Source organism: Pseudochaenichthys georgianus, chromosome 23 (assembly GCF_902827115.2).
Source record: "Pseudochaenichthys georgianus chromosome 23, fPseGeo1.2, whole genome shotgun sequence".
In the NCBI taxonomy this organism is placed as follows: Eukaryota; Metazoa; Chordata; class Actinopteri; order Perciformes; family Channichthyidae; genus Pseudochaenichthys; species Pseudochaenichthys georgianus.
The window spans coordinates 25,419,997-25,446,189 of NC_047525.1; the positions used below are offsets into that span (position 1 = coordinate 25,419,997).

Sequence of the window (26,193 nt, forward strand, 5' to 3'; positions counted from 1 at the left end):
TTCTGCAACAAGATGGCTGTGGTTCCAGAGAGCGTCCTCACTTTCGGCGTTTTTAAATGGAGCTCTTACTCCTCTACATATTTACCAGAGTGAGTAATAAACAGGCTAGTTGGCCCCGGCGTATGCACATCATTTTGTGGTCAAAAGTGGTATTTTTATCGCTTCCATGCACCATTGTTTGTTCCAGCAGGGCCCGATCGGCCTAGCTCGTCTGCCGTCTGAGCTAACTAGCATTAGCATTTTTAGCATCAGTAGGGGCGTTTAGTATTGATAATCTACCGCCAGTTTGTTGTAAACAGTAGATTATAATGGGTTGTATGTTCACTTTAGCTCTATTTGAATGTATAAGTATTCATCACTGTCAATTACATCATTCAATTAATAGGAGTTTGTCTCTTTTGAACTGCCAGGGTGCTTTGTTTACGTCAATTTTCTCGATTATAGCTTGTTTTGGAGCATTTCTTGCCACGTATTCAGCAGTTTCTTCACAGCTTCACCCTAAAAGGCTTAGCCAACATTAGTTTCTTGTCTAAACACCCATGTTTTTATAAATTTGGTTAAGCTATGTTCAGTCCGGCACCATAGTATGTCAAAAACGAGCGTCCACGTTAGCTCATGAGCTAGCAGTTAGTTAGCATTAACTAGCTATCTAAACAAATATAGCTTTGCTTTAGCATCAACAGCTAATGACTTTGTTTACCGGCTAAAGGCACATTGTGTTATACATTAAAAGGTCACATTTTAAAGATGATATTAATAGATAAACACTCAAAATGTTAACATGTGATGTCCCGCATAGTTTCACATCATGTGCCTGTTGCTGGTTCAGCATGTCAATATGGGACCAATCAGACATGTGTCAGCGATTACTGGAAGTTAAACAAAACACTCTTATTAGTTACTGAATTTAAAATGAAAATGTGTATGTATGTTACAGGTTCAGCACTCGATCAGATACAGGCTAGCTTTAGCTGATGTGAATTGTATCTAGACAGACAGACAGATGGATACTTTATTGATAACAAATTGGGAAATTATTGTTACAACAGCAGTGCATTAAAGTATTTTTAAAAGGTGGAATAAAGTATAAACATAATACCATATAAAATAAACTGCAAATATTAAGATATCCACAGTAGAAAAGACACAAAATACCACAAAGAAAACACAATATAATGTATTCTGGACAATTACAATGTTCTATAATAGACCAAAGTACTGCAGCAATGTACTTATAGTTATACTACAAGAGCAGAGACATATGATGGTATATACATCACAGATGTGCAAGGTGGCGGTTGTTCATGGTTATGGAGAGGGAACAACTATGGAGCAGCTAGTTAACATCAACGGTGTGCTAGCTTATACTGACGTTATATCAGGCCTGCATAAGTAGTATTTATATACCTTGCTTTATAGTTACTGCAAGTCAATACAAACACACCTACGTCCTCGCTTTCTGCCCCATAATGAAATGTGATTCCTAGATCATAGCTGTGACAGGAATGAAAACACTCTGCACTTCTCTTTGGTTGTTTCTTAGGAATATCTTGGTGGACAAACCTAATGATCAGTCTTCCAGGTGGTCGTCTGAGAGCAACTACCCTCCACAGGTAGGTCGTCTGCTATTTCCACGAACTCTCTCTTATTCAATTGACCCCTCTCTGCCGGGTGAAGCCAGACGTGTGCATTAAGAACACATTGTCCACTTTAGGGAGCCATGTTTGTTTATATTGTAGGTGGTTGATATCAGTATCACTTTCTTAAGAAGCTCAGGTCTGGTCAAGTTGGCCCCGAGTCGACCTTTGACTTTTTTGGGAAATGTGAAATGTGAAACAAAGGTCAGAGTTGATGCTGTATATTCAAAGTGATCTTATAAGTGTACCGTACTTTCCGGACTATAAAGCGCACCTGCATATGAGCCGCAGCAGCTAAATTGTCCGTCTGTCTTGCTCTCGTTCTGTCTCTCGGTTCCACTTTTACTTTGGCGCGCTACCTGTCTCACTCTTTTCCGGCCTCCAGCTTTTCCGAGATGGGTCTGTCTGCAGACCGCAGCAAGGAGGCGTTTCCTATAGGGGCGTTTCCTATAGGGGCGTTTCCTAACTTTTTTTATCCAGCTGCTTTTATAAATCCTCGCAGAAGAAGTCATTGTTCTCGTGATGGGAATTCCGGCTCTTCTTGCTGAGCCGGATCATTTGGCTCACCAAGAAGAGCCGGCTCTTTCGGCTCTTCAGTTTACCACATATTGTACCTTTTTAATTAAATCAAATGTAGCGCTGTTTTGACTAATTATTTATATGTGTACACATATATCACTTAAATTATTCAAGACATCCTTTGTACTAAAGTATTCAAAAGTAAAAATTACATGTTTAATATAAATTATTTGCTGTGGCCAATTGTTTTCATTGCATTTACAGACCCGTGTAACTCTCTGATACCACCCAATGAATGCATTGCCTTACTTGTAGAACCACGCTACACAAAACAGATAGCAACACCTATAAAAACTATTTAAAAAAAGGGGCTACTGTATCAACCTATATAAAGTATATAAATATAGTTTTTCTCCCTGCAGGAGAGGGGAGCGTGCTTTGAGATCAACTGCTAGGCTGCAGCGGGGAGAAGAGGGGGACAAAAAGTAGGAAGAGAAGTAATGGGTCAGAAACCCTCCTTTTTACGCAGCGGTCCAGACAGACATCATAGCTACGGCGACATAGTTGCCAGTTACTTTTGGCATTAGGGCAGGGATATCTTTCAAGGTTTGACATAATGAATTGTGCTACTTTTAAAGCAAGCAACGATGTTTTCAAATCTGTAATCAAAAAGCTCCTCAAAAACGCTATCGAAGCAGTTCCTGCCGTTGTTACGTTAGTTCAAACAGTAACAACGGACTACTTTTCTTAGCGGATGCATGTCAATTTAAATCAATACAAAAAACTATTTTTTAAATCAATAAAATCTTTTTCTAAATCCATAAAAGCATTTCAATTATTATTGGGAGTCATGTCGTTACTTTGTTGAGAATGTGGCCATGTGTAATAAGCGGGATAATGTCCACATTGCACATTGCATAATGTGCCTTCATGCCGATCTAGATCCCTCCGCAAAAACAAAACAAAAAACGTCTCATTCGCGGGCGAGAGCCGGCTCCCGTCGTTCACTATAGGAAACGCCCCTATAGGAAACGCCCCTATAGGAAACGCCCCCTATAGGAAACGCCTCCTTGCTGCGGTCTGCAGACAGACTCTATTGGCTTTTCCTGCTGGAGCCCGCCGCTTAGAGGTGGCGGGCGCGGACCGGTCCTAGAGCCCGTAGTGTTAAAGGTGGTTAATTTTACCTGTAAAATCCATAGATTTAGGAGGTTCCCTCTAGTGGCCGTTAGCGGTACAAAAAAAATGGGGGAAAAAGTCGCGGTTTATAGTCCGAAAAGTACGGTAAGTGTAAGATAGAAACCGCACTGTATGTGACACTAGATTTCAAATTAGTGATCGCTATGTCGTTTTCTGATAATTGGCAAAATAATGTCATCAATTAGTGTGCCTCCTGGACCGTCATTTAAATGGTGTAATTAAATTATTTTTTGGAGGAAACAAAGTATTTAGTAATATGTTTTATTATGTAATTGACGAGTTGCTCATTAGTACGCAAGTTTGTCTGCATTCTTCATACAACAAAAAAGTAGTTTTACCACACCGTCTCTTGAACTCTTCAGTAGTGTTGTGTCTGGCAGAGGTTACGTCTGAAGGTTGTCTGGTATTGCAAAAGGAAATGAAGCCTTTCGAAACGACGGTTAACTGGTTAGAAGGAGCTGTACGTATTTCGTTACAGACAAATGGAGTTTTAATGCGAGATCAGGCTCTACCATCACATGTTGCATCGTGACAAACTGGGCCCGAGGAACCAGATCAAAGCCTGGCAGGAGAGTTTCTAAGGATTCAGCAGGAATTGAGTGCATCGAATATCTGTCTTTAATGAGAGGATGTGAAATCATGCGCTTTGTTAAATGCCTGCGACCAGTGACCGTTTCTCGATGGTCTCTCCTCTCGTTCTGGCCTAATTGCCACTGTTGATTTATCACTGCATGTCCTGGCTTGTTCGAGCACCGCTGACGTGTGGACTCGCCTCAGACTGCACTTGCCTGACGCAGTAGATTGACCCGGCTGTAGTCGGATTGACTTCATATCTTCTCCCTCCTTTCTCTCTCTCTCTTTTCCTGCAGTTTTTAATCCTGAAATTGGAAAGGCCGGCGATTGTTCAGAGCATCACTTTTGGAAAATATGAGAAGACTCACGTGTGCAACTTGAAGAAGTTTAAAGTGTTTGGCGGGATGAGTGAAGAAAACATGACAGAGCTTTTGTCCAGGTGAGGTGTCAATGCTTGCGTAAGTACAACTGTTTGTGTGTCATAGTTACACAGACTTTGAGCGGCTTCGGTGTGAAATCAGAGCCATTTGTACCTTTTTGTGGGAGAGAAAGTGTTTGAAACTTGTTGATGTAATGGACAACCTAAGCAGTAATACATCTGCAAGGAAGTTGAATCATTGCCGTCTAGTTTTAATCTGAAACCAGCGGATTGTTATCGGCACCGATATTGACCTTTTTATAGCCGTTTTCCATTGCAGGAAGTTAATGGCACGATGACCGATTAAGCATTGCTTCTGCTTTGAATTGTCCGGCTAATATTCAAACTGGAACATTTGTGTATACGTGACTGGAAAGACGTCACCGTCAGCCTTCTGTACACGCTGTTTGACAGGATGGGCAACAATGGGGAAAAAGGCTAATATTGATTCTCTCACATTGGCCTGTAATGACTTTTTTAAAACATTGGCTCATGAAACATAATGGACGGGCCCCGCCTGCTGTAGACGGACCGGAGAGAAGAGCAAAGACTGCAGTTTGTATGTTCTGGAAATACTTGATGCAATCCGAAATGTACTGTAATACTTTTATCAACGTACTTGGATCACACATTCCTGGAAGAGCTGTTTTGTAGGAAAGCATTTAGAGATGACTAAGCTATTCTTTGTCTATCTGATTTGTAAGTAGGGCTGCTCAATTAATCGTATTTTAATCGCAATTATGGCTTGCAACGATTACGAAAACAACGTAATCGAAATAAAACGATTATTTTTTGTTATTATTATTATTACTTTTATTTAATTTTTTAATTTGTATTGGTTTTTCAGTTCAATTATACTTAAAGTTCACGGTAATCAACTGTTAAACACATACTGTTCAATAAATTGATGTTTCAAAGTAAATGGATAATCGTTTTTAATAATCGTGATATCAATTATTGACACAAATAATCGAGATTATGATTTTTGCCATAATCGAGCAGCCCTACTTGTAAGTACATGTTGCTGCTTTCAAAGCATCGACCAGCTGCATGTTTCGATTATTTTATTCTTTCTGTTCCAGTGGCCTTAAGAATGACTACAATAAGGAAACATTCACCTTAAAGCACAAGATTGATGAGCAGATGTTTCCCTGCAGATTTGTCAAAATAGGTGAGAGCAGACGGGGTTTCTCTCGGTCTCATACGTGGTGAACATGTCTCTCTTTTGACACTTCTTCTTCTCTTGCTCACAGTGCCCCTGATGTCTTGGGGTCCCAGTTTTAATTTCAGCATCTGGTACATTGAGCTGCACGGTATCGAAGATCCTGACGTGGTGCAGCCCTGCCTCAACTGGTACAGCAAGGTGAGCAACCGACGATAGCCTCGAGGTTAGAGACGTGAGAAGTGGATTAAAGCTTCAGCAGGCGGGATTCTGTAATTGGATGAATGAATCAGGGCTCGAGAAACACGCTTAATTAGAAAAGCTACCTCCGAGATCTCCCTGAACAACACATGTCCTTGAGCAGGATGACGAAGGATGCAATACAGAGGTGGGAAGTAGTGGAGTACAAATACTTTGTTACTGTACTTAAGTACATGTTTCTGGTATCAGTACTTTACTCCACTACTTATTTTTCTGACGTCTTTTTACTTCTACTTCTCACATGTTGAACACAAATACCTGTACTTTCTACTTCTTACATGTTGAACTCAAATACCTGTACTTTCTACTTCTTACATGTTGAACACAAATACCTGTACTTTCTACTTCTTACATGTTGAACACAAATACCTGTACTTTCTACTTCTTACATGTTGAACACAAATACCTGTACTTTCTACTTCTTACATGTTGAACACAAATACCTGTACTTTCTACTTCTTACATGTTGAACACAAATACCTGTACTTTCTACTTCTCACATGTTGAACTCAAATACCTGTACTTTCTACTTCTTACATGTTGAACTCAAATACCTGTACTTTCTACTTCTTACATGTTGAACACAAATACCTGTACTTTCTACTTCTTACATGTTGAACACAAATACCTGTACTTTCTACTTCTTACATGTTGAACTCAAATACCTGTACTTTCTACTTCTTACATGTTGAACACAAATACCTGTACTTTCTACTTCTTACATGTTGAACACAAATACCTGTACTTTCTACTTCTTACATGTTGAACACAAATACCTGTACTTTCTACTTCTCACATGTTGAACTCAAATACCTGTACTTTCTACTTCTTACATGTTGAACTCAAATACCTGTACTTTCTACTTCTTACATGTTGAACACAAATACCTGTACTTTCTACTTCTTACATGTTGAACACAAATACCTGTACTTTCTACTTCTTACATGTTGAACACAAATACCTGTACTTTCTACTTCTTACATGTTGAACACAAATACCTGTACTTTCTACTTCTTACATGTTGAACACAAATACCTGTACTTTCTACTTCTCACATGTTGAACTCAAATACCTGTACTTTCTACTTCTCACATGTTGAACTCAAATACCTGTACTTTCTACTTCTTACATGTTGAACTCAAATACCTGTACTTTCTACTTCTCACATGTTGAACACAAATACCTGTACTTTCTACTTCTCACATGTTGAACACAAATACCTGTACTTTCTACTTCTCACATGTTGAACACAAATACCTGTACTTTCTACTTCTTACATGTTGAACTCAAATACCTGTACTTTCTACTTCTTACATGTTGAACTCAAATACATGTACTTTCTACTTCTTACATGTTGAACACACATACCTGTACTTTCTACTTCTTACATGTTGAACTCAAATACCTGTACTTTCTACTTCTTACATGTTGAACACACATACCTGTACTTTCTACTTCTCTCATGTTGAACTCAAATACCTGTACTTTCTACTTCTTACATGTTGAACTCAAATACCTGTACTTTCTACTTCTTACATGTTGAACTCAAATACCTGTACTTTCTACTTCTCTCATTTCCCAAACAGCTGGTTCCTTTAGTCTGAATGTGTGTTGGTGCGTGATCATTATTCTTTAGAGTCACTGCGTGCCTATTGGTTGGAACACGATCCGTGTCTCCATCACTTTCTGGTCTCCTCTAAAGAAGAGGGACCAATGGAAACGTTGTCATGTTGCCGTTGTTCAGCATGGAAACATTCATTAGCTAACGATGACATTATTGTTCTATTAATATAAAGGGAGGTCAGGTACTCTTTAAAGCAGCTGCTAGCTATGGGTACTTTTTACTGAAGTACACTTCAAAGCCTTCAAAGAGTATTTTTAAACACTGTACTTCTACTTGAGTAAAGGATGTGTGTACTTTTACCATCTGATGCAATCACACAGTTTCCTTTCATCAAACTCGTGTGAAAACATTGGATTTGTCAAGTTTTTCAACATTTTAATTGTAGCAGAATTCTCCCCTAAACCAGGCAGTGTTGATGAAAGTCACACAAAGACTCCGCAGTCACACATTAATGGGAAAAAGTCATGTTTAACAATTTCCATTTTCAATCCCATTGCTTGATGTAATGTATTAAGCCAATAAATCTTTGTTTCTTTTTCTTTTAAATCCCACATCCATCAAAAAGCTTAACGGCGATAATTAAAGAGGTTTTATTGACACCGCGTTGCAATTTTTTAGGTTTTGTTTAGTGCCTTTTTTGATCCATTATTTACTGAATAGAAAATCTGTTCTTTTCATTTAGCAAAATAAAAAATAGCCACGCTTCTTAAATTCATCAGTGCTGTCTTAATGGATATATTTGATTATCTGTAAAGTATTGTCCCTCCTTCCTCGTGGTAAACATTATACTCACCACGTTAATAACTGCGATCGCAGTTATTACCACACAAGTCTGAAAACTCGGCATTAATATTATCCTGTTAACCTAAAAACAATCTTAAGCATTTTTAAATCAGGATATACTCGATAAAGAAGAAGTACATGCATCTAAAAAGTAAAAGCTTGTAATATCATTTAGTGTCGCCTGAGTTTAAATGTATGTCTTGTCACCTCTGAGTGAACTTCTCCATGCAAATAATAATACACTATTTGTATAGCACAAAGACAGAAAACATAACGATATTAGAACAATATTAAAATAAAGATAAAACATCAACAGTGATCCTAATGAAATTCCCTTGAAGTAAAGCTGACAGTTAACCCAAATTAAACATTTCAAGGGCGTCTGCTGCTAATCCCTTTGAGTCTGTGGTCGTTCTCTCTATATCTGCATTAACGTGTTTCCTCTCCGTTGTTCCCTCGCAGTACAGAGAGCAGGAGGCCATCCGCCTCTGCCTGAAGCATTTCCGACAGCATAACTACACCGAGGCCTTTGAGTCGCTGCAGAAGAAGACCCGCATAGAGCTGGAGCATCCGATGCTGACTTACCTGCACGACCGCCTGGTGCTGCAGGGAGACTTCGACGACTGTGAGGAGCTCATCGACAAAGCTGTGGGAGGTAACACCTGATGGATCGAGAGTCGAGATTACTTTTTTGCGAAATAAAGAAATAACAAGACAATTTTACTCAAATGAAACGGCTGCTTGGGCACCGGTAAGCAAATCTTACGCAGGAAAAATGTTCAGTGTCCAGGCAACAATATCTTCTGTGCATTTATTTTATTGTATCCCAAAAATACAATACATAAAGAACAATGGATTCGCCTTTCCTGTGTTTCCGCATAATCACCAGGTGCCCTAAACGGCCTTCTAAATAAGCATTAAGAATGACTTAAACTCGCATTATAACGATAAGTATTGAGTAATTAAATATAGATAAATGTTTAATTACTACATCTTTGTATGGCTCCAGCACAAAGAATTCCTTTTCCCGCCGCCTTAAGTCTTTCGGGGCGAGTCGACAAATTCTTCTCCTGTTTTTTACATCTGTGATTCTGACTGTTGTACAGTTTTGCAATACTACTTTGTACACGTGTTCATATACTGCTTTAAAATCAAAAAGCTCCACCAGTGGAAAATCTCAAGCTAAAAGATTGCAGTTCAGCCCTTTTTTGAGAAGCAGAATCAGCCTAACATAAAACCATAAGGCGCTTTATAAGAGTACTTTTCGCAGTATAGTTCCAAAAATGTGCGTTCACACGTTCACACCAAAAAAATCTGGAACTAGAACAGGTACTTTCATGGGAGAAAGGTTCCCATTTCTGATTGGCTGGGCGGATTGCAAACCACGCCCCGTAAAACTCCCAAAACGTTTTGTGAAGCCGCCATTTTATTTTCCTCGCATTAGCATTATTAGCATTATTAGCATTATTAGCATCATTAGCATTAGCCCAGCCCACAAACGCAGAGAGACTAACTTATGGCAACACAAAAGCAAACATGGGAGCGGTGGAGATGAGGAGGTGTCGGCGTTCTGGCGATTTACTCGGAAGGCTTCAGTAGAAGCTGCTGGGAGTCCCAGCAGCTTCTACTGAAGCCAGTCTCCAACTCCGGGGACTTCCGGCCGGGGACTTTGGGCGGCAGTATACGCCGTGAAGTGGTTTGCGGCCTGCCAGTAAACCCAAAGCAGAAGAAGAAGAAGTGACGTCAGCGGCTCCATTTGCCTAATCCTCCCTCGGGGACTTATTCCGGTGTGTTGGTTCATCAGAACTAAAGAGTTCCGATGAACAAAGTCCTTCAGTGATTATGTTAAATGTTCTTGTATCGTATCTTGATGTCTGTCCTGGTTCGATGTTGCAAATGGAGCTGCTGTGATGCAAGAAACATTTCAGACTTGACCTCACAATAAAATATCATCGTATCAGTTTCTGCTTGCAGTAACTGTACATTTTGGTTTATTTGATTATCTTTTTCTAGACGGGCTGTTCAACCAGTACATCAGCCAGCAGGAGTACAAGCCCCGGTGGAGTCAGATCATCCCCAAATGTAACAAAGGTACCCAAGAAATCAACCGAGACGACATGACGAGTGAGACCATCTACTCAAGTGGGGAAATACTCCCATCACATTTCCGCATGTGACGTCTCCGTGGCCTTGTAGCTAAAACTCCCTCCTGTCCTCTGCTCACTCCACCTCTTCAACATTATCATTCTTCCTCATCTTCCTCACGCTCCACCTCCTCCTTCCTCTTCTCTCTGCAGGTGACGGAGACGACAACAGGCCCGGGATGAGGGGAGGACATCAAATGGTCATCGACGTCCAGACTGGTGAGACCATGGATGTTTAATAAGAACTGGATACAGCGTGGGGGGCGGGGCCTCGCTCTTCCCTTTGAGAGCTGCTCTTTGGCGCATGAGGACAAAATGGCCTGATATTTTTGAGAGTGAAACGCCACGGATTACCCAGCATGCCTGGCTGTCGGAGCAGAAGAACCCGTATGTGCGCTCACAGAGCATGCGCCCTTTAAGCCCCGCCCCCCGAGCTCCCACTCTCGGCTCAGTAGAATGAATGGAGAGAGAAAATATATCTAGATTCGGCTTTTAGTGCATTTTACAACGTTAAGGACCTAATGATTGAAAAATAGTTCATACTGGGTAGTTTATTTAGTTAAAAAACAATTATCCGCTGATTTACAGACGTCTCTTTCCTAATGTTAGTCAATGGGGGAGAAAAAGTCTACCTGGGCCGGGTGACGTCACGGACTGATACGGAAATTGTAGTACCGCCGTTTGGACACAACGAATATTTCCCTCAGAGTCCAGAGCACTTCCTGGGGGCTTGGGTGAGACCCAGGCAGCCATTGTTATGACTCCGCTTTTTAACCGAAGCTCCCTGACTCATATCCTCCTACGCACACTCAGAAACTCTATCACTGTTTAATCAAATTAAGCACCCTCACCGACCTTCAGCCCTTCTCTAAAAGGAAAAGGTCCTGAAGTAATCTCCTTTTTAAGAGCTCGCGAAGACTCTCTTTTGGACTGAGACACGCTTTTGTTTTTAGTATCAGCCGATGTTGTACTTTCTGTACTTTCCTGCTGGCGATCTAAAACCAAAAGCCTGCATTGTGAGAGCGCTGGAAGAAGTTATTTCATCCCTCTGACTTACACGGTGACTTCTGTGTTTTTGATTTAGCAGTTTGTTTTGTGGGGAGTGTAGGAGTGTATCATAGTAAATCAAATATTTTGTTACACCACGTTCTCTTACACATCCTTGTCCCAGTTCCTATATGTGACCTGCTCTTTCGAAATCAGTCGCATTGACCCGAAGACACATTTTGAGTTGTATACTGCTGGAAAGAGGAGATTCCTAGCTTTCTGATGATATCAGGATTGTTGTTGTTGTTCTCCAAATATTAAGCGAAATACGTCACATTATATAATGACTGTCACCGAGTCCTCATTTTGAGAAAAAGGCCTTCAAAGTTTCCTCTTCTCTGGAATCCATCGATCTGATTGGTTATCAGCAAATGATCAAAATATTACGGAGGGAAGATATTTTTGTTTGGATTACTGGTCTGGGGGAAGCCCGCGAGAGTGTGTAGCTACGTGTGTGTTTGTGTAATTTTGCGTTTGTTTCCCGGGGAAAACCCTCACGAGAAACAGCTGTTGTTGTGCTTGCTGTGACGTCAAGTTACTCTGTTCTCCGCTTGTAATTATGCCGAAGCTTCAAAGCTGTATTTATCATCTGAATTTGCCGAAACAAGTTTAATATTCTGAAAGCCAAGACTCTGTTTATTTGAAATCAGATGAAAACAAACTGTAACGGACGCTGCCGTGTTATCTATGATTACTATACGCCATCATTCATAATGTCAGCCGGAGGGAGGGGGGCGGCGCAGCGGAAGAGAGCCTGTCATCCTCCCTTTACAAGCTTAAAGAATGTATTTATCGTGTGAGTTTGGAAATAAAAGTTTCATATTCTGAAAGCCAAGACTTTGTTTGTTTAAAATCAAACAAAACACCCGAACCCAGAAAAAATAGTTTTTTACGCAGATCCACGTTTATTTTGAAATGAGCCGTTGCGACTTCCGACTGATTTCGATAGAGCGGGTCACATATGTGTTAGATCGATGTTGGTTTGACTTGATCTAGAATCAATTGCTTTTCCTTGAGTTCCCGGATGTTTAATCCACATTTTTTTTTTAACTGAATTTGGATAGATAGATCGATGGATGGATAGATGGATGGATAGATGGATAGATGGATAGATAGATCGATAGATGGATGGATGGATGGATAGATGGATAGATAGATGGATTGATAGATGGATGGATGGATGGATGGATAGATAGATGGATTGATAGATGGATGGATGGATGGATGGATAGATAGATGGATAGATAGATGGATAGATAGATGGATAGATAGATGGATAGATAGATGGATAGATAGATGGATAGATAGATTGATGGATGGATAGATTGATGGATGGATAGATAGATGGATAGATTGATGGATGGAGAGATATATGGATAGATAGATGGATTGATAGATGGATGGATGGATGGATGGAGAGATTGATGGATGGATGGATGGATATATGAATGGATGGATAGATGGATAGATGGATAGATGGATTGATGGATGGATGGATAGATGGATGGATAGATGGATAGATAGATGGATAGATAGATGGATAGATAGATGGATAGATAGATGGATAGATTGATGGATAGATTGATGGATGGATGGATAGATTGATGGATAGATTGATGGATGGATAGATTGATGGATGGATAGATATATGGATAGATAGATGGATAGATAGATGGATAGATAGATGGATAGATAGATGGATAGATTGATGGATGGAGAGATATATGAATGGATGGATGGATGGATGGATATATGGATAGATAGATGGATAGATAGATGGATAGATTGATGGATGGAGAGATATATGAATGGATGGATGGATGGATGGATGGATTGATAGATGGATGGATGGATAGATAGATGGATAGATAGATAGATGGATAGATAGATGGATAGATTGATGGATGGATAGATGGATTGATAGATAGATGGATAGATAGATGGATAGATTGATGGATGGAGAGATAGATGGATGGATGGATGGATAGATGGATAAATGTACTTTATTGATCCCAATTTGGGAAATGTTTGTGTTGCAGCAGCATAAAAAAGAGGCAATGTACAGAAGAGAAATTAAGACACAAGAAATAAACAGTCCAAAATATTTCTGAAATAAAATAGCATTAAAAAGTTAAGTAACAAAAACAAAGATTGATTGACCTCCATACAGGCAGTGCTATGTTTTCTAAAGCAGAATGAAATGATGAAGAGTTGGGTTCATGCTTTGTCTACTTTCTCACAACAGAAACTGTTTACCTGTTTGGAGGCTGGGACGGCACTCAGGACCTCGCTGACTTCTGGGCGTACAGCGTTCAGGAGAACCAGTGGGTCTGCATCTCCAGAGACACCGAGAAGGAGGTGAGGCGGAACACTTTGTCAAATCTCAGACGAGGAAAGACACTAATGAATATTTAATACTTTAATATGTGTAAACAATTCTTTCAGTCTCCTCTTTAAACTTCTCCACTGCTCATGGATACACTTTAAGACCCATTTTAAAACAGCAGCTCTGCATGTTGTCTCCTGTGAACCAATCAGAGTGGTCCGAGTGCTCGTTCGTGCCACAAGATGTGCATCGACTCGCAGAGACGTCAGATCTACACTCTGGGCCGCTACCTGGACTCCAGCGTGAGGAACAGCAAGTCTCTGAAGAGCGACTTCTACCGCTACGACATCGACGCCAACACCTGGACGCTGCTCAGCGAGGACACGTCCGCCGATGGAGGGCCCAAGCTGGTGTTTGACCACCAGGTAGGACGCAACAAATATGTCTTACAGCTCTTTTGATTCATTTAAATATCTGTTTGAAGACACAGGGAGTCTACAAAGGAGGTGTGAGCAGCAGCCTTGTCTGTGTGATGCGTTCAGGCACCGTATTAAATGCTGCTTCTCTGCGTTTTAAAAGTCCACTTTGTTGTCAATCTTTCAGTTTGTGTGTACAGACAGAGAGATCGAAATACCGTTTCCCACCATCCCGAATACAAAAACAATATATACAAATATGTATATACCTATATATACACAATCAAAGACACATGTATACTTATGCACACATTAAGACATGAATAAAAGCACAACAATCAATAGATACACCGCCGCCATCTTGATTCTTTAATTGAACATACAAGACATAGCTCTCATGAATCCCCATTAACTCTGGGCTTTCTTCAGATGTTCTTTTTGAGGTAAAGGTCTGAGGACTTCCTGTCTTCTCACACTTCCTGTTTCCCCTTCCTGCAGATGTGCATGGACTCGGAGAAGCACATGATTTACACGTTTGGCGGTCGCATCCTGACGTGTAACGGCAGCGTCGAGGACAGCCGCACGTCGGAGCCTCAGTTCAGCGGCTTGTACGCGTACCACTGCCAGGCCGCCACGTGGAGCCTGCTGAGGGAAGACTCGTGTAACGCCGGGCCGGAGGACGTCCAGTCCCGCATCGGACACTGCATGCTCTTCCACACCGTGAGTCACACCTGTCGAAGACACACTTTCGTCTCAGCACGATAGATATCTCGGGCGGGGGCGGTGTGCTGCGTGCTGCAGCAGCAGTCTGCTCTGCACGCAGGCTTCCTCCAAGTTTACAGTAAAACCAACTGGTGGTATTTACAATTATTAATACTATTACTATTATTAGCAGTAGTCTATATTTTGGTTGAAACTAAGCCATAAAATAAAAATAAAATACATAAATAATAATAAAAAAATATATAAATAAAATCGATTTTTAAAAATAATATTCGATTATGGAGACTAACGAATAATCGAATAATCACTGGCATCCCTAGTTAACATTAAGCTGTCTTTGGCTCTTTTCTGCTGTAACAATGTAAATGTCCCCTCTGTGGGACTAATAAAGGTATTCTGATTTTGAATGATAATCATTATTAAGATAAGATGGAACTTTATTTATCCCCTTGGGGAAATTCAGGCATTAATAGCAGCAACAGGGTCAGAGTGAAAAACAGGATTCACACAGGGGCAATATAAAATACAAATTTAAATAATGAAAAAGTAACTATTGAAACAAGATATCTCAGTAAAAAGCTGTGCATTTGTATGAACATGTTGCGTCTATTCACACAAGAGTGCAGAGTTATTGTTGTTCCCTCGTCATCTTCCCCTTTTCCAACAGAGAAACCGCTGTCTGTACGTGTTTGGAGGTCAGAGGTCAAAGACGTACCTCAACGACTTCTTCAGCTACGATGTGGACGGAGACCACGTAGAGATCATATCTGACGGCACCAAGAAAGACTCGGGCATGGGTAAGAAAGAACAACATATATCTTTTAAACCGCAGGGGGTCCGCGGGGTCTTAAAAAGTATTAAAAGTAGATAAATCAATTTAGAGAAAATGAAGGCTATTAAACGGCATTTCCCAAAGTGTTACATGTTGTATCTTGTTTTCACTAAGTATCTGAATGGTCCAGAGAGGTTGTGTTCCACAGTCTGCCTGAATGTAGTCACTGCGTAGGTGTGTCGTGAGATTCTGTAGTTTATTGATGGCATCCCGTTGGGTGTGACGTCATCTGAACAGGACATCGTGCGCTCACTGCTTGATAGCGCGCGGAGGTCCGTTTACGCCGGTTGCTAAGCAACATCGTTATGGGGAAATGCAAGTCTGCGTCCAAATGGTTGGAAGATAAGGAGGAAGGACAATCAATACTGTATATAGCCAATGTGAGGTAAAGTGTGTCGCCAAGGTAACCGGTTAAAACTCACGGTACGTCCACACAGCAGCTTCAGAAGAATCTTCCACCGCTTCTCTGCCCGTTGACTTTGAATGGGGATGATGTCACTTCGCCTCGCTTTTCGCCGCACTGCATTGTGGGGGAGCGAAGCGAAGATTTCCAGGATTTCCAGGATTCAAAAGTTGAGCAATGTTCAACTTTTGAAGCTGAGCTGGAAGCGCCAGCCAATCAAACACGTTTATACAAATCTGACAGTAGAAGCGCTAGCCAATCAAACCGCGTGTAAGCAGGGAGAACCAGACCGCAGTTCATTTCCTCATATTCCAAACGAGAAATTACGGTAGCAAATCACCCGGTTCTTTACGACCAGAACTATTAACGATACAAACCGGAGGAACCAGGCATGGAGGGAGGTGGCAGAGACAGTGGGTGGAACTGGTAGGGTTTCGCCTGTTTGGGGAGTTTATATATATATATATTGCTCGCATAAAATCCCCGGGGTTTTTTGCTTTGTATGTCGGGGGCGGGAAATTCATGTGATTGGTTGTTGGTCACATTGCTCGCAAAAAATCCCCAAGCTGTCAAACACGCCCAGCTCCAAGATTTTCAAGATTTTTGAAAAGCTGCTGTGTGGACGTACCGTGAAAGTGGCGATGAGGTCTTAAGATGTATGGAAAGGGTCTTAAAGAAGGTCTTAAAATGACTTACATCTGACTTCAGGATTCCTGCGTGTACCCTGAAGAGTCACTCTTAAAAACACGCTTGGTCTATTTATCTGAAAAAACCAGAGGTGAAGGTTGTGGCTCGCAAAAAGGTTCATTATTAGACCAACTTTAAAAGACCAGTCTATGTTTACAGAAAGGCACATTGGCATCAGTATAGCAACATGTTTTAACAGCAAACATGGTGGAGTTTACCTGGACCATGAAGCTTCCTTTGATATCTACCAAAACATCCCACCTGATATTATTGTGTGTTTCACAACCAGCTACATGCTAACAAACAACATCAACAAAGATGCTAACTACACTTATCAATATGCCAGTAAGCCAGATTTAAACATGTTCATGTTCTTAAAACACGTGTTTATGTGAGGAACCCATGTTTGACCAAAACATTCTCATACATTTCCCAAATACTTATAATTTTGTTATTTTGTTATTTTATTATTTTCTCCTGTACATTTTTTGGGTTATTTCAGGCTCTCCTCCAACTCATGTTCTTGAGTAGCTGCCCTGTGTCCTCATGAGTATTGTTTGACTAACCTGCGTCTCGGTATTCCTGCTGCTGTGTTCAGAGCAGGGCTCCTAGATTTAGGGAAAAAAATCTAATTGCGATTTTTCTGACAGATATTGCGATATTTGTTTTTAAGCGACCCAACGGAAGTTTATTTTAAAATGCGGCCGTATCTCCGGCTAGGAAGGTCGTATCAACGTATCGTATCATCGAGCTACGAGTGAAAGAACTAAACTTACATGAAGCTTCCGTTGGGTTGCTTTAAAGTCGAGCTTCAGTTTCAGACTCACCCTGTGATAGAAACACGTGATGGAGCATCGCTAACCTGACTCAGACGGTTTCACCAAAGCATCTAAAGCTCCATTGGAAGCCGTTTGGAAAAGCATTTCAAAAATACTTGGCAGCTGATTGGATCAATCTGTCTATCACCTTCTATCATGGGCCATTTCTGATTGGTTAACAATGGCTGGTACATGTGGAGCACAGCACTTCTGATTGGTGTGGAGGACTGACACAAAATAAAAACGTTTTAAAATCGATTAATCGTTCAGCCCTAGTTCAGAGTGTAATAAACGCCACGTCAGAGAAGAGACGACCAGCTCTTCCTCTCCCGGATAGAGAAATAGACTGAGATCTGAAATCCACTTCAACACGGTATAAATAGTCTCTGATCTCCCAGAGACAGACGGAGAGAAATGAACAAATTCTAAATGTTCACGACGGGTGAAAGAAAGCGAGAAGGAACAGAATGTGTCTTGGAAGGAAGCCGAAAGCACAAACAGTTCCCTCTTTCCCTGCCTCTCATAACAACCCGTTGCCGTGGCTCAGCATGTCAGAAGCGCCTCGTCATGTTTCTCCGTGTGAGCCAACATTTACTGAAGACAGACGGGTGTTGTCGTTTCCACAACGGGTTCAATCCGACCACACATCCAGCTTGAAGTCGGTCGAAGTCGATGCGTGTTCGATGGCGGAGCGCCTTTCGAAGAGAAGCGCCTTTCGAAGAGAAGCGTCTTCACTGCGGATAAAAACCGAAATGAAGACACGCGTATGAACGGGAGGTTCTTACGCCGGCTGCATCCGGTCGGCTGGAGCAGTGAATGATCCCCGAGTTTAACCCCTCGTTGTTTTTGCGCCACAGTGCCGATGACGGGCTTCACGCAGAGGGCCACCATCGACCCCGAGCTCGACGAGATCCACGTGCTGTCGGGGCTCAGCAAGGACAAAGACAAACGGGAGGAGAACGTACGCAACTCCTTCTGGATCTACGACATCGCCCGCAACAACTGGTGTGTGTGTGTGTGTGTGTGTGTGTGTGTGTGTGTGTGTGTGTGTGTGTGTGTGTGTGTGTGTGTGTGTGTGTGTGTGTGTGTGTGTGTGTGTGTGTGTGTGTGTGTGTGTGTGTGTGTGTGTGTGTGTGTGTGTGTGTGTGTGTGTGTGTGTGTGTGTGTGTGTGTGTGTTTTAACACACGTTAACTAGTTTCCTCCTCTTCTTTACTGTGTGTGTGTGTTCAGGTCTTGCGTTTATAAGAACGACCAGGCAGTGAAAGAAAACCCGAGCAAGGCTCTTCAGGAGGAGGAGCCGTGTCCACGCTTTGCACACCAGCTGGTCTACGATGAGATGCACAAGGTAACACACACACGCACAGCTGAAACACACACGCACAGCTGGGACACACACACACAGCTGAGACACACACACACACAGCTGAGACACACACACAGCTGGGACACACACACAGCTGGGACACACACGGACACACACACACAGCTGAGACACACACACACACAGCTGAGACACACACACACACACACAGCTGGGGGACACACACAGCTGACACACACACACACACACACACACACACACACACACACAGCTGGCGATATCCAGCTCAGCTTTCAAGATCTGTATTTATCGCGTCGTCGTCTCCTCTTGAGCTGCTTGTTCTCACATCTGGCTGCACGTCTCTGTCCGAGCTGAAATCAACAAGTGTTTCCGAGCAACTCGAAAACACCGTCAGGAGATGGAGGGGTTTCCTATCCGTGTCCGTACGACCAACTCATCGTAAAACAAAGCTGTGACGAAATAGAGTCACAAGTTTGGAGAGAATCACAAAAACATGTGTGTCTTAAATTAGAGATTTCCAACCTTAAGGTCACGAGGAGAGACACAAATCAAACATGAGTGCATAACGGTGTTAGTACAAGATACAAAATGTTGCCAATCCTTGCAATGTTTCTTATAAATAAAATGTTTAAACAACCAACTAAAGCAGGGGTGTCAAACTCAAGGCCCGGGGGCCAAATCCGGCACGCGACTTAATTCAATGTGGCCCGCAAGAGCATACAAAGAATATAATAAGTTTATTATACGGTTACACGCCACTTTACAGGAGCACGTTGCCCATGAACTACATCTCCCACAATGCATCTTGTTTTGTGACATGCGCACTGAAGAGACTTGCAATTATTTGCCCTGGACTTCTGCTTTCAGACGTAGTTAATTATGAAGTTATTACCCTATCTGGTAATAATCCAATGCAGAGGAAGTTATGTATTATAATACATTATTTTATATATATTAAATATATTATATATGTATATTTATAAAGTCTTAAAGTCACAACCGGCCCATTGAGTGCAACCATGATGCTGATGTGGCCCACGATGAAATTGAGTTTGACACCCCTGAACTAAAGGGTTGACAAATGTGTTTACCTATGTCCAAAAATCCACATGATCCAATTCAACTAAAGACCCCAATAACAAGTATCTACGTCTTGTATTATAGTTTTAATTGGTGTGTATTTCATTTTTATTTTCCGCGTCCAGGTGCACTACTTGTTTGGTGGAAACCCCGGGAAGTCTTGTTCTCCCAAGATGCGTCTGGACGACTTCTGGTCCCTCAAACTGTGTCGGCCCTCCAAGGAATATCTGCTGCGCCACTGCAGATATCTGATCAGGAAATACAGGTGGGGTGCAGCAGCTTCATCACATGACTCTGGAGCCGTGGCTTTCTTCCTGCTTTGTTGCCATCTAGTGTTTAGTTGTTGTAACTGCAGGTCAAGTTTCAAGGCTTTACTGTCATGACAGTGGAGTCATGGCAAGGAAAAACTTAGGTCACATGCTCCTCTAACAGTCAGGGTTCCTGCGGGGTCTTAAAAAGTCTTACATTTGATAATCAGAATTCAAGGCCTTAAAAAGTCTTAAATATGACCAAAATAATTAGAAGGTCTTAAAAATGATGGGATGTGAAAGGTACTTCTGTGTAGCGATCGCGTCTAAATGTGTTTGGGGGGAAATGTCCGAGCTGCAAAGTAACCAGTACGGTAAGAGCCTTTCAGTTCCCCCCAACAAGCTGTATTGAAATAAATCAACATGGAACCAGTAACTTTGTTTCCCCCGGCCACTTATCCGAGAACACCCAGCTAGTAACCTAGCAACCAACCAAGCTTCAGCTAGCGGCAGTCTGAAACTCGGGTATCTTCGAATCTACTTACAAATATATAATGGGGAAGTTCAGTTTGGTTGGAAAACATCGAATTTAGTGCTTGGTTGAAACCAGTGGAGGGAACGCGTTTGAAGCCCGCTGCACCTTTTGCTAGTGCAGCTTTAGCTCGTGGAGCGTTAGCTAGTGCAGCGCTAGCTAGTGGAGCGTTAGCTAGTGCAGCGCTAGCTAGTGCAGAGTTAGCTAGTGCAGCGCTAGCTAGTGCAGAGTTAGCTAGTGCAGCGCTAGCTAGTGCAGAGCTAGCTAGTGCAGCGCTAGCTAGTGCAGAGCTAGCTAGTGCAGCGCTAGCTAGTGCAGAGCTAGCTAGTGCAGAGTTAGCTAGTGCAGAGCTAGCTAGTGCAGCGCTAGCTAGTGCAGCGCTAGCTAGTGCAGAGTTAGCTAGTGGAGCGTTAGCTAGTGGAGCGCTAGCTAGTGGAGCGTTAGCTAGTGCTGCGTTAGCTAGTGGAGCGTTAGCTAGTGGAGCAGCTCCCGCAACAACACCGGGGGACGTTTGGGTCTACGTCAACCCTAAAAGCGGAGTTGCTGTGGACGCTAAAGCATGAAGGCAGCAGAGCTCTGACTATAGCTCTTGTCACACACACACACACACACACACACACACACACACACACACACACACACACACACACGTAATTATGGGACGTGTTTCTTCTTTCATAGCAAGTTCCCTTCATACTTTCTTGCCGTAAAATAGGTCTTAAATTCGATTCAAAGTGGTCTTAAAAAGTCTTAGATTCAAGTAGGTGAAACCTGCAGGAACCCTGAACAGTGAAACATATATATATATATATATATATATATATATATATATATATATATATATATATATATATATATATATATATATATATATATAGGACATATAATAGTGCAAGAGACTGTTTGGAGATGTGTAACCGGTCTGGTTTGACGCCACATTTATCTCTGTGTTGTGTGATCAAATAAAACAACTTCTTTCTTGCCAGCCAGGATTAATTATATGTACAAAACAGAATATAATTACAGCAGGAAATGGCTTCACCAGCTTTCTCCATCGATACCTTCAGTGGAAGAAAACAGAGATTGGGAAACTCCATAAAAACCACCCACATGCTCCGTTAGCATATCTAAACTTTGGAACTTTGGAAACACCGTCTGATGCCCTGCACATTATAAATTACATTTATACGCAGCAGAATATAAGTATATTAACTGCAAACGAGTATGACTTGAACAAAGTACAACATGAACCTATATTATACAATCTATTAACATATTGAATACAACATTTATGACATCACTCGTTTCACCCACCTCTCCTCAGCGAGGCCTGAGGCGAGTCTGCAGAAATGTGCCAAAATGTAACAAAATGGTTTTGGTGAAATATAAGCAAGTTATACAAACAAGATATAAATAGTAAAGTAAAGTAAATGATATATTAGATAAGTAATTAGCAAAATGCAATCGGATGAATGTTTATGGATGTTTACCATTGGTGTGTTTCCATTGGTCAGGTTTGAGGAGAAAGCCCAGTCGGAGCCCCTGAACGCGCTGAAATACCTGCAGAACGACCTCTCGCTCACCGTGGATCACACCGACCCCGACGAGACCAAAGAGGTACCGGATTAGCATTAAAGACACGCTTTAGTGTTCTCTCAAGATTCCTTTTTGGGGGTTCCAGTCGCTGCTAATGCTGTTTGTTGATCACGGATGTGTTTCGGGCTTCAGTTCCAGCTCCTGCCCTCGGCGCTCTTCAAGTCCAGCTCTGACTTCATCCCACTGGGTAAGTGTTCATTAAAAACACCACGCGGGAGTCCACGAAGGACATCTCGACCACTTTCATCCAGGATGTTCTGGATCAGTACATTTATCTGTACTGCTAAGCCTTATATTGGCTACCTAGCGTACTTCGTCTTCTTCATCAGCCAGCATCCTTGGTATCTGTTGTTCACCGAGTTGATTCTCGCCAAGTAGCCAATATAAGGCTTAGCATTACAGATACATGTGGGCTCACTATTTGGCAAGATGACTAAGCCTTATATTGGCTACTTAGCGAGAATCAACTCGGTGAACAACAGATACCAAGGATGCTAGCTGATGAAGAACATGAAGTAAGCTAAGTAGCTTAGTCATCTTGCAAAATAGTGAGCCCACATTTATCTGTACTGCTAAGCCTTATATTGGCTACCTAGCTTACTTCGTCTTCTTCATCAGCCAGCATCCTTGGTATCTGTTGTTCACAGAGTTGATTCCCCCCCTTCCATCTCGATGTTTCTTGGCATCTCTTATGACCATTTATTTACGAGTTACTAACATGTATAGCTGCCAAAAGGGAGCCTTATTGTAAAGTGAAACAAATCGCCATTTATTAATGAGTTACTACCATTTCTAATAAGGCTTAGCAGGACAGATAAATGTGGGCTCACTATTTGGCAAGAGGACTAAGCCGTATATTGGCTACTTAGCGAGAATCAACTCGGTGAACAACAGATAGCAAGGATGCTGGCTGATGAAGAAACAAGCCAAGTAGCCAATATAAGACTTGGCAGTACAGATGAATGTGGGCTCACTATTTGGCAAGCGACCGGTCACCGTTGCCCTGTTTCTCTCATGTCTTATAAAAGCTTATTAATGATTAATAAAGTGTTCACAACCTAATTAATAAATTAATTACAAACTACTCGTAAACCCTTTTATGAGGGTAGTCTTATAGTACAAATATTCTTTAACGTCCCTCCTCTCTCTCAGGTTTCTCAGACGTGGACCAGACGTACGCTCAGAGGACGCAGCTCTTCGACACACTCGTCAACTTCTTCCCCGACAGCATGACTCCTCCCAAGGGCAACCTGGTGGACCTCATCACGCTCTAACCCCAAATACCTCGCCCGCCCACCGGAGGAGGCAGAGACCACTTATTTTTCTATTCCTGAACCTTCCTGTGGGATTCAACCATCATCATCGAGCTGCTGTCAGTCTGCGCCCCCTGCTGATGAGCCTCGAGAACACACACTTTTACACTTCAGTGAGGGAAACTCACAGAACTCACCTTTTTCTTTTGCTGGTTCTCGGAGCACGCAGAATCTTTTCCCACCTCAGAAACTTAATGGCCAAAAAGGAGAATTCACGCATTTGTTTTCAATTTTTTTACGTTATTTTTTCAATAACTTTTGCGCCGTGTCCACATATTTGGAGACGATGTGTTCAGGTCGATTCTCAGTTCAACTCCACTGGTTGTTAATTGATTTGAAGGCAGAAGTGTGTGACCGTGAAACAGGAAGTGGCTTCCCAACTCTTCTGTCCCTTCGGTCACATTTCAGCATCTCCCGCCAAACCTTCATTTGGATTATCTGTTAAACTTGCTTTTCTGCAACATATGCCCCCTATTTGTGATCGTGTCAGCCATGCAGAGGCTAAAAAAACAATGGAATAGTGTTGTAGTTACAATAGAGGAATGATTCTATGAGATTGAATTTAATATATATCTAAATATACCTTTTTGTATTGCTTTCGGTTGTTATCCCTGTCAAATTGGTTGGTAAATGTGCATATATACTACAGAGCACTCGAGGTAAAGTAACATTTATTTTCCTCAGTAGTTAATGGACTTCATTCTAAGGGTGTACAGGATATGTAAATATACATATTGAAGATTTTTGGCATTGGACGCATCCTGTGCTGGATTTTTTATTTGTTCCTATTTACCAAAAAAGTCAGGGTCCACAAACAATCCACATTTCACTTATTGGGAGGTATTAAAGCAGCCGGTGTGCGTTTGTAAATGAAGTGCTGGTGCCAGTTTGAGAGTGGAAAGGGCATTTTGAGTTATTTAAAAAAAAAAAGAAGCTTCTCCAGTGTGATGACATTGTGGGTTTAATTGTCCTTTTATGACTGAATCGGGTAAACAGATGTTTAATGATGCATTTAAAACTACTAGGTCAACTTGTCCGCACAAGTGAACTTATTAGTCCCATTTAATACAGTTATTTAACTTTGTTATGCACTTGTTGAAGCTGAGGAGCATTCTGGTGTCTTGCAGGTGAAATCTAAGTTTGAAAAAGTAAGGTTAAAGTGAGCCTATGTGATAATGGGAAGAAACTGAAATATCCAACGACAGTGAAGGTAACATTAGCCACCGTTAGCTTCTGGTCCTTCCGGACAAATGTAACATTATATTCTGCTGCATCGTGGAAATCAGGGGGTTGGAAAACAGACATTTGCTTGCTTACAGAGAAGATCAAGCCTACTCTTTGTCATGTATGCTAAGTGTGAGGCTACCACTAGCTGTTAGCTTAGCATAACAACTGGAAACCGGTAGCCTGGCTCAGTCCAAAGGCAATCTAAAGATCACTTATAAACACCGTGAAAGCAAGACTCTAGGTTACGGCACTTGGTCATATATAAATAAAACTTTTTATAACGCCACACCTTATGATCTTTTTACATAATGTGGTTAATTATTGAGCTTTGAAGGTGCTACATCAGTGGCTACATTTACTTTTGGTAGTCTCATTCTTCTCACCTGATCCTCAGCAATTTCCTAACATTATTCCAACTATTCCTTTCAGAGCACATGACTAGTCGCTAAAGTGTTGAAAATGACAGCTAAAAAAAATATTGCTATGGTCCTCTTTAAAAGTCAGACATCAACATTGCCTACAAAAATACCTGAATAGGATGGAAAATTCATCCATTAGCTTCTCTTGCTTTTTGCAGAGCTTCCAATTCATAATATTCATATTGAAAACTTTAACAAAACACTTGGACTGTAGTAGACATGTTTGCCATCTAAATCATCCTGCTGGTGTGTTCACTGACACGGGAGATAAGTAGTTATTTCAGACTTCATCAGGGAGGTGTCCTGCTACTCAGACACATCATTTGATTCTCTAAATGAATCCTGAGGAAAGTTGAACCTGTGACGATGGAGACGTTGCTTGAATAATACTCCTAACATTTGGGAGTGTTTTTGCGTTCATGTTTTGTTGGAGGAGGATGTTGTACGAGTTGCTGCTGCCCTGAAACACACTCCATGGAAACAGATTGGTGAAAAGGACACCAGAGAAGTTGGATTAGAACATTAAAATGCTAATTATTTAAGATATGACAACATTTAGGGCTCATCACGCTTTACTTTGTGACGTTAAAAAGAATTAAAAGCACCTTTTTGTTAGAAAAAAACCACAATGCCAAATAATACTTGCTAATTTAGAGTAAATATCTTCCACACAACAATGTTTGACGGATGAAATGTTGTTTTAATTAGATTTTTCTTTCCGTTTTGCCCGTCTCTCGACCCCTGGGCGGGAATTTTAAGGCTGGTACTCTCAGATCAGTTAATGTGTAGAAAACCTCGTAGTATTGCATTGTATGTACTGTATATAAGGAATAAAGATTGTATTTTGTTCAGGTTTTCTTAAAGC

At 41.5% G+C, this 26,193-nt stretch overlaps 1 protein-coding gene across 3 annotated transcripts; it reads left to right on the forward strand.

Moving 5' to 3' along the window:
* Positions 1 to 26,191, forward strand: mkln1 (muskelin 1, intracellular mediator containing kelch motifs). Of its 3 annotated transcripts, none has more exons than XM_034112399.2 (18): positions 1 to 89; positions 1,544 to 1,613; positions 4,223 to 4,365; positions 5,427 to 5,515; positions 5,598 to 5,707; positions 8,637 to 8,829; positions 10,188 to 10,316; positions 10,472 to 10,537; positions 13,611 to 13,723; positions 13,904 to 14,116; positions 14,606 to 14,827; positions 15,498 to 15,627; positions 18,428 to 18,575; positions 18,802 to 18,916; positions 20,119 to 20,258; positions 22,288 to 22,390; positions 22,502 to 22,556; positions 23,522 to 26,191. In XM_034112399.2, exons 1-18 carry the CDS (start codon positions 13 to 15, stop codon positions 23,641 to 23,643), a joined length of 2,238 nt encoding a protein of 745 aa, XP_033968290.1. In that variant the 5' UTR covers positions 1 to 12; the 3' UTR covers positions 23,644 to 26,191. The 3 variants fall into 3 exon arrangements, with proteins under 3 accessions (XP_033968290.1, XP_033968291.1, XP_033968292.1); XM_034112400.2 differs by having other exon boundaries at positions 10,188 to 10,298; XM_034112401.2 differs by having other exon boundaries at positions 10,188 to 10,265.
* Positions 26,192 to 26,193: the final 2 nt, after the last annotated feature.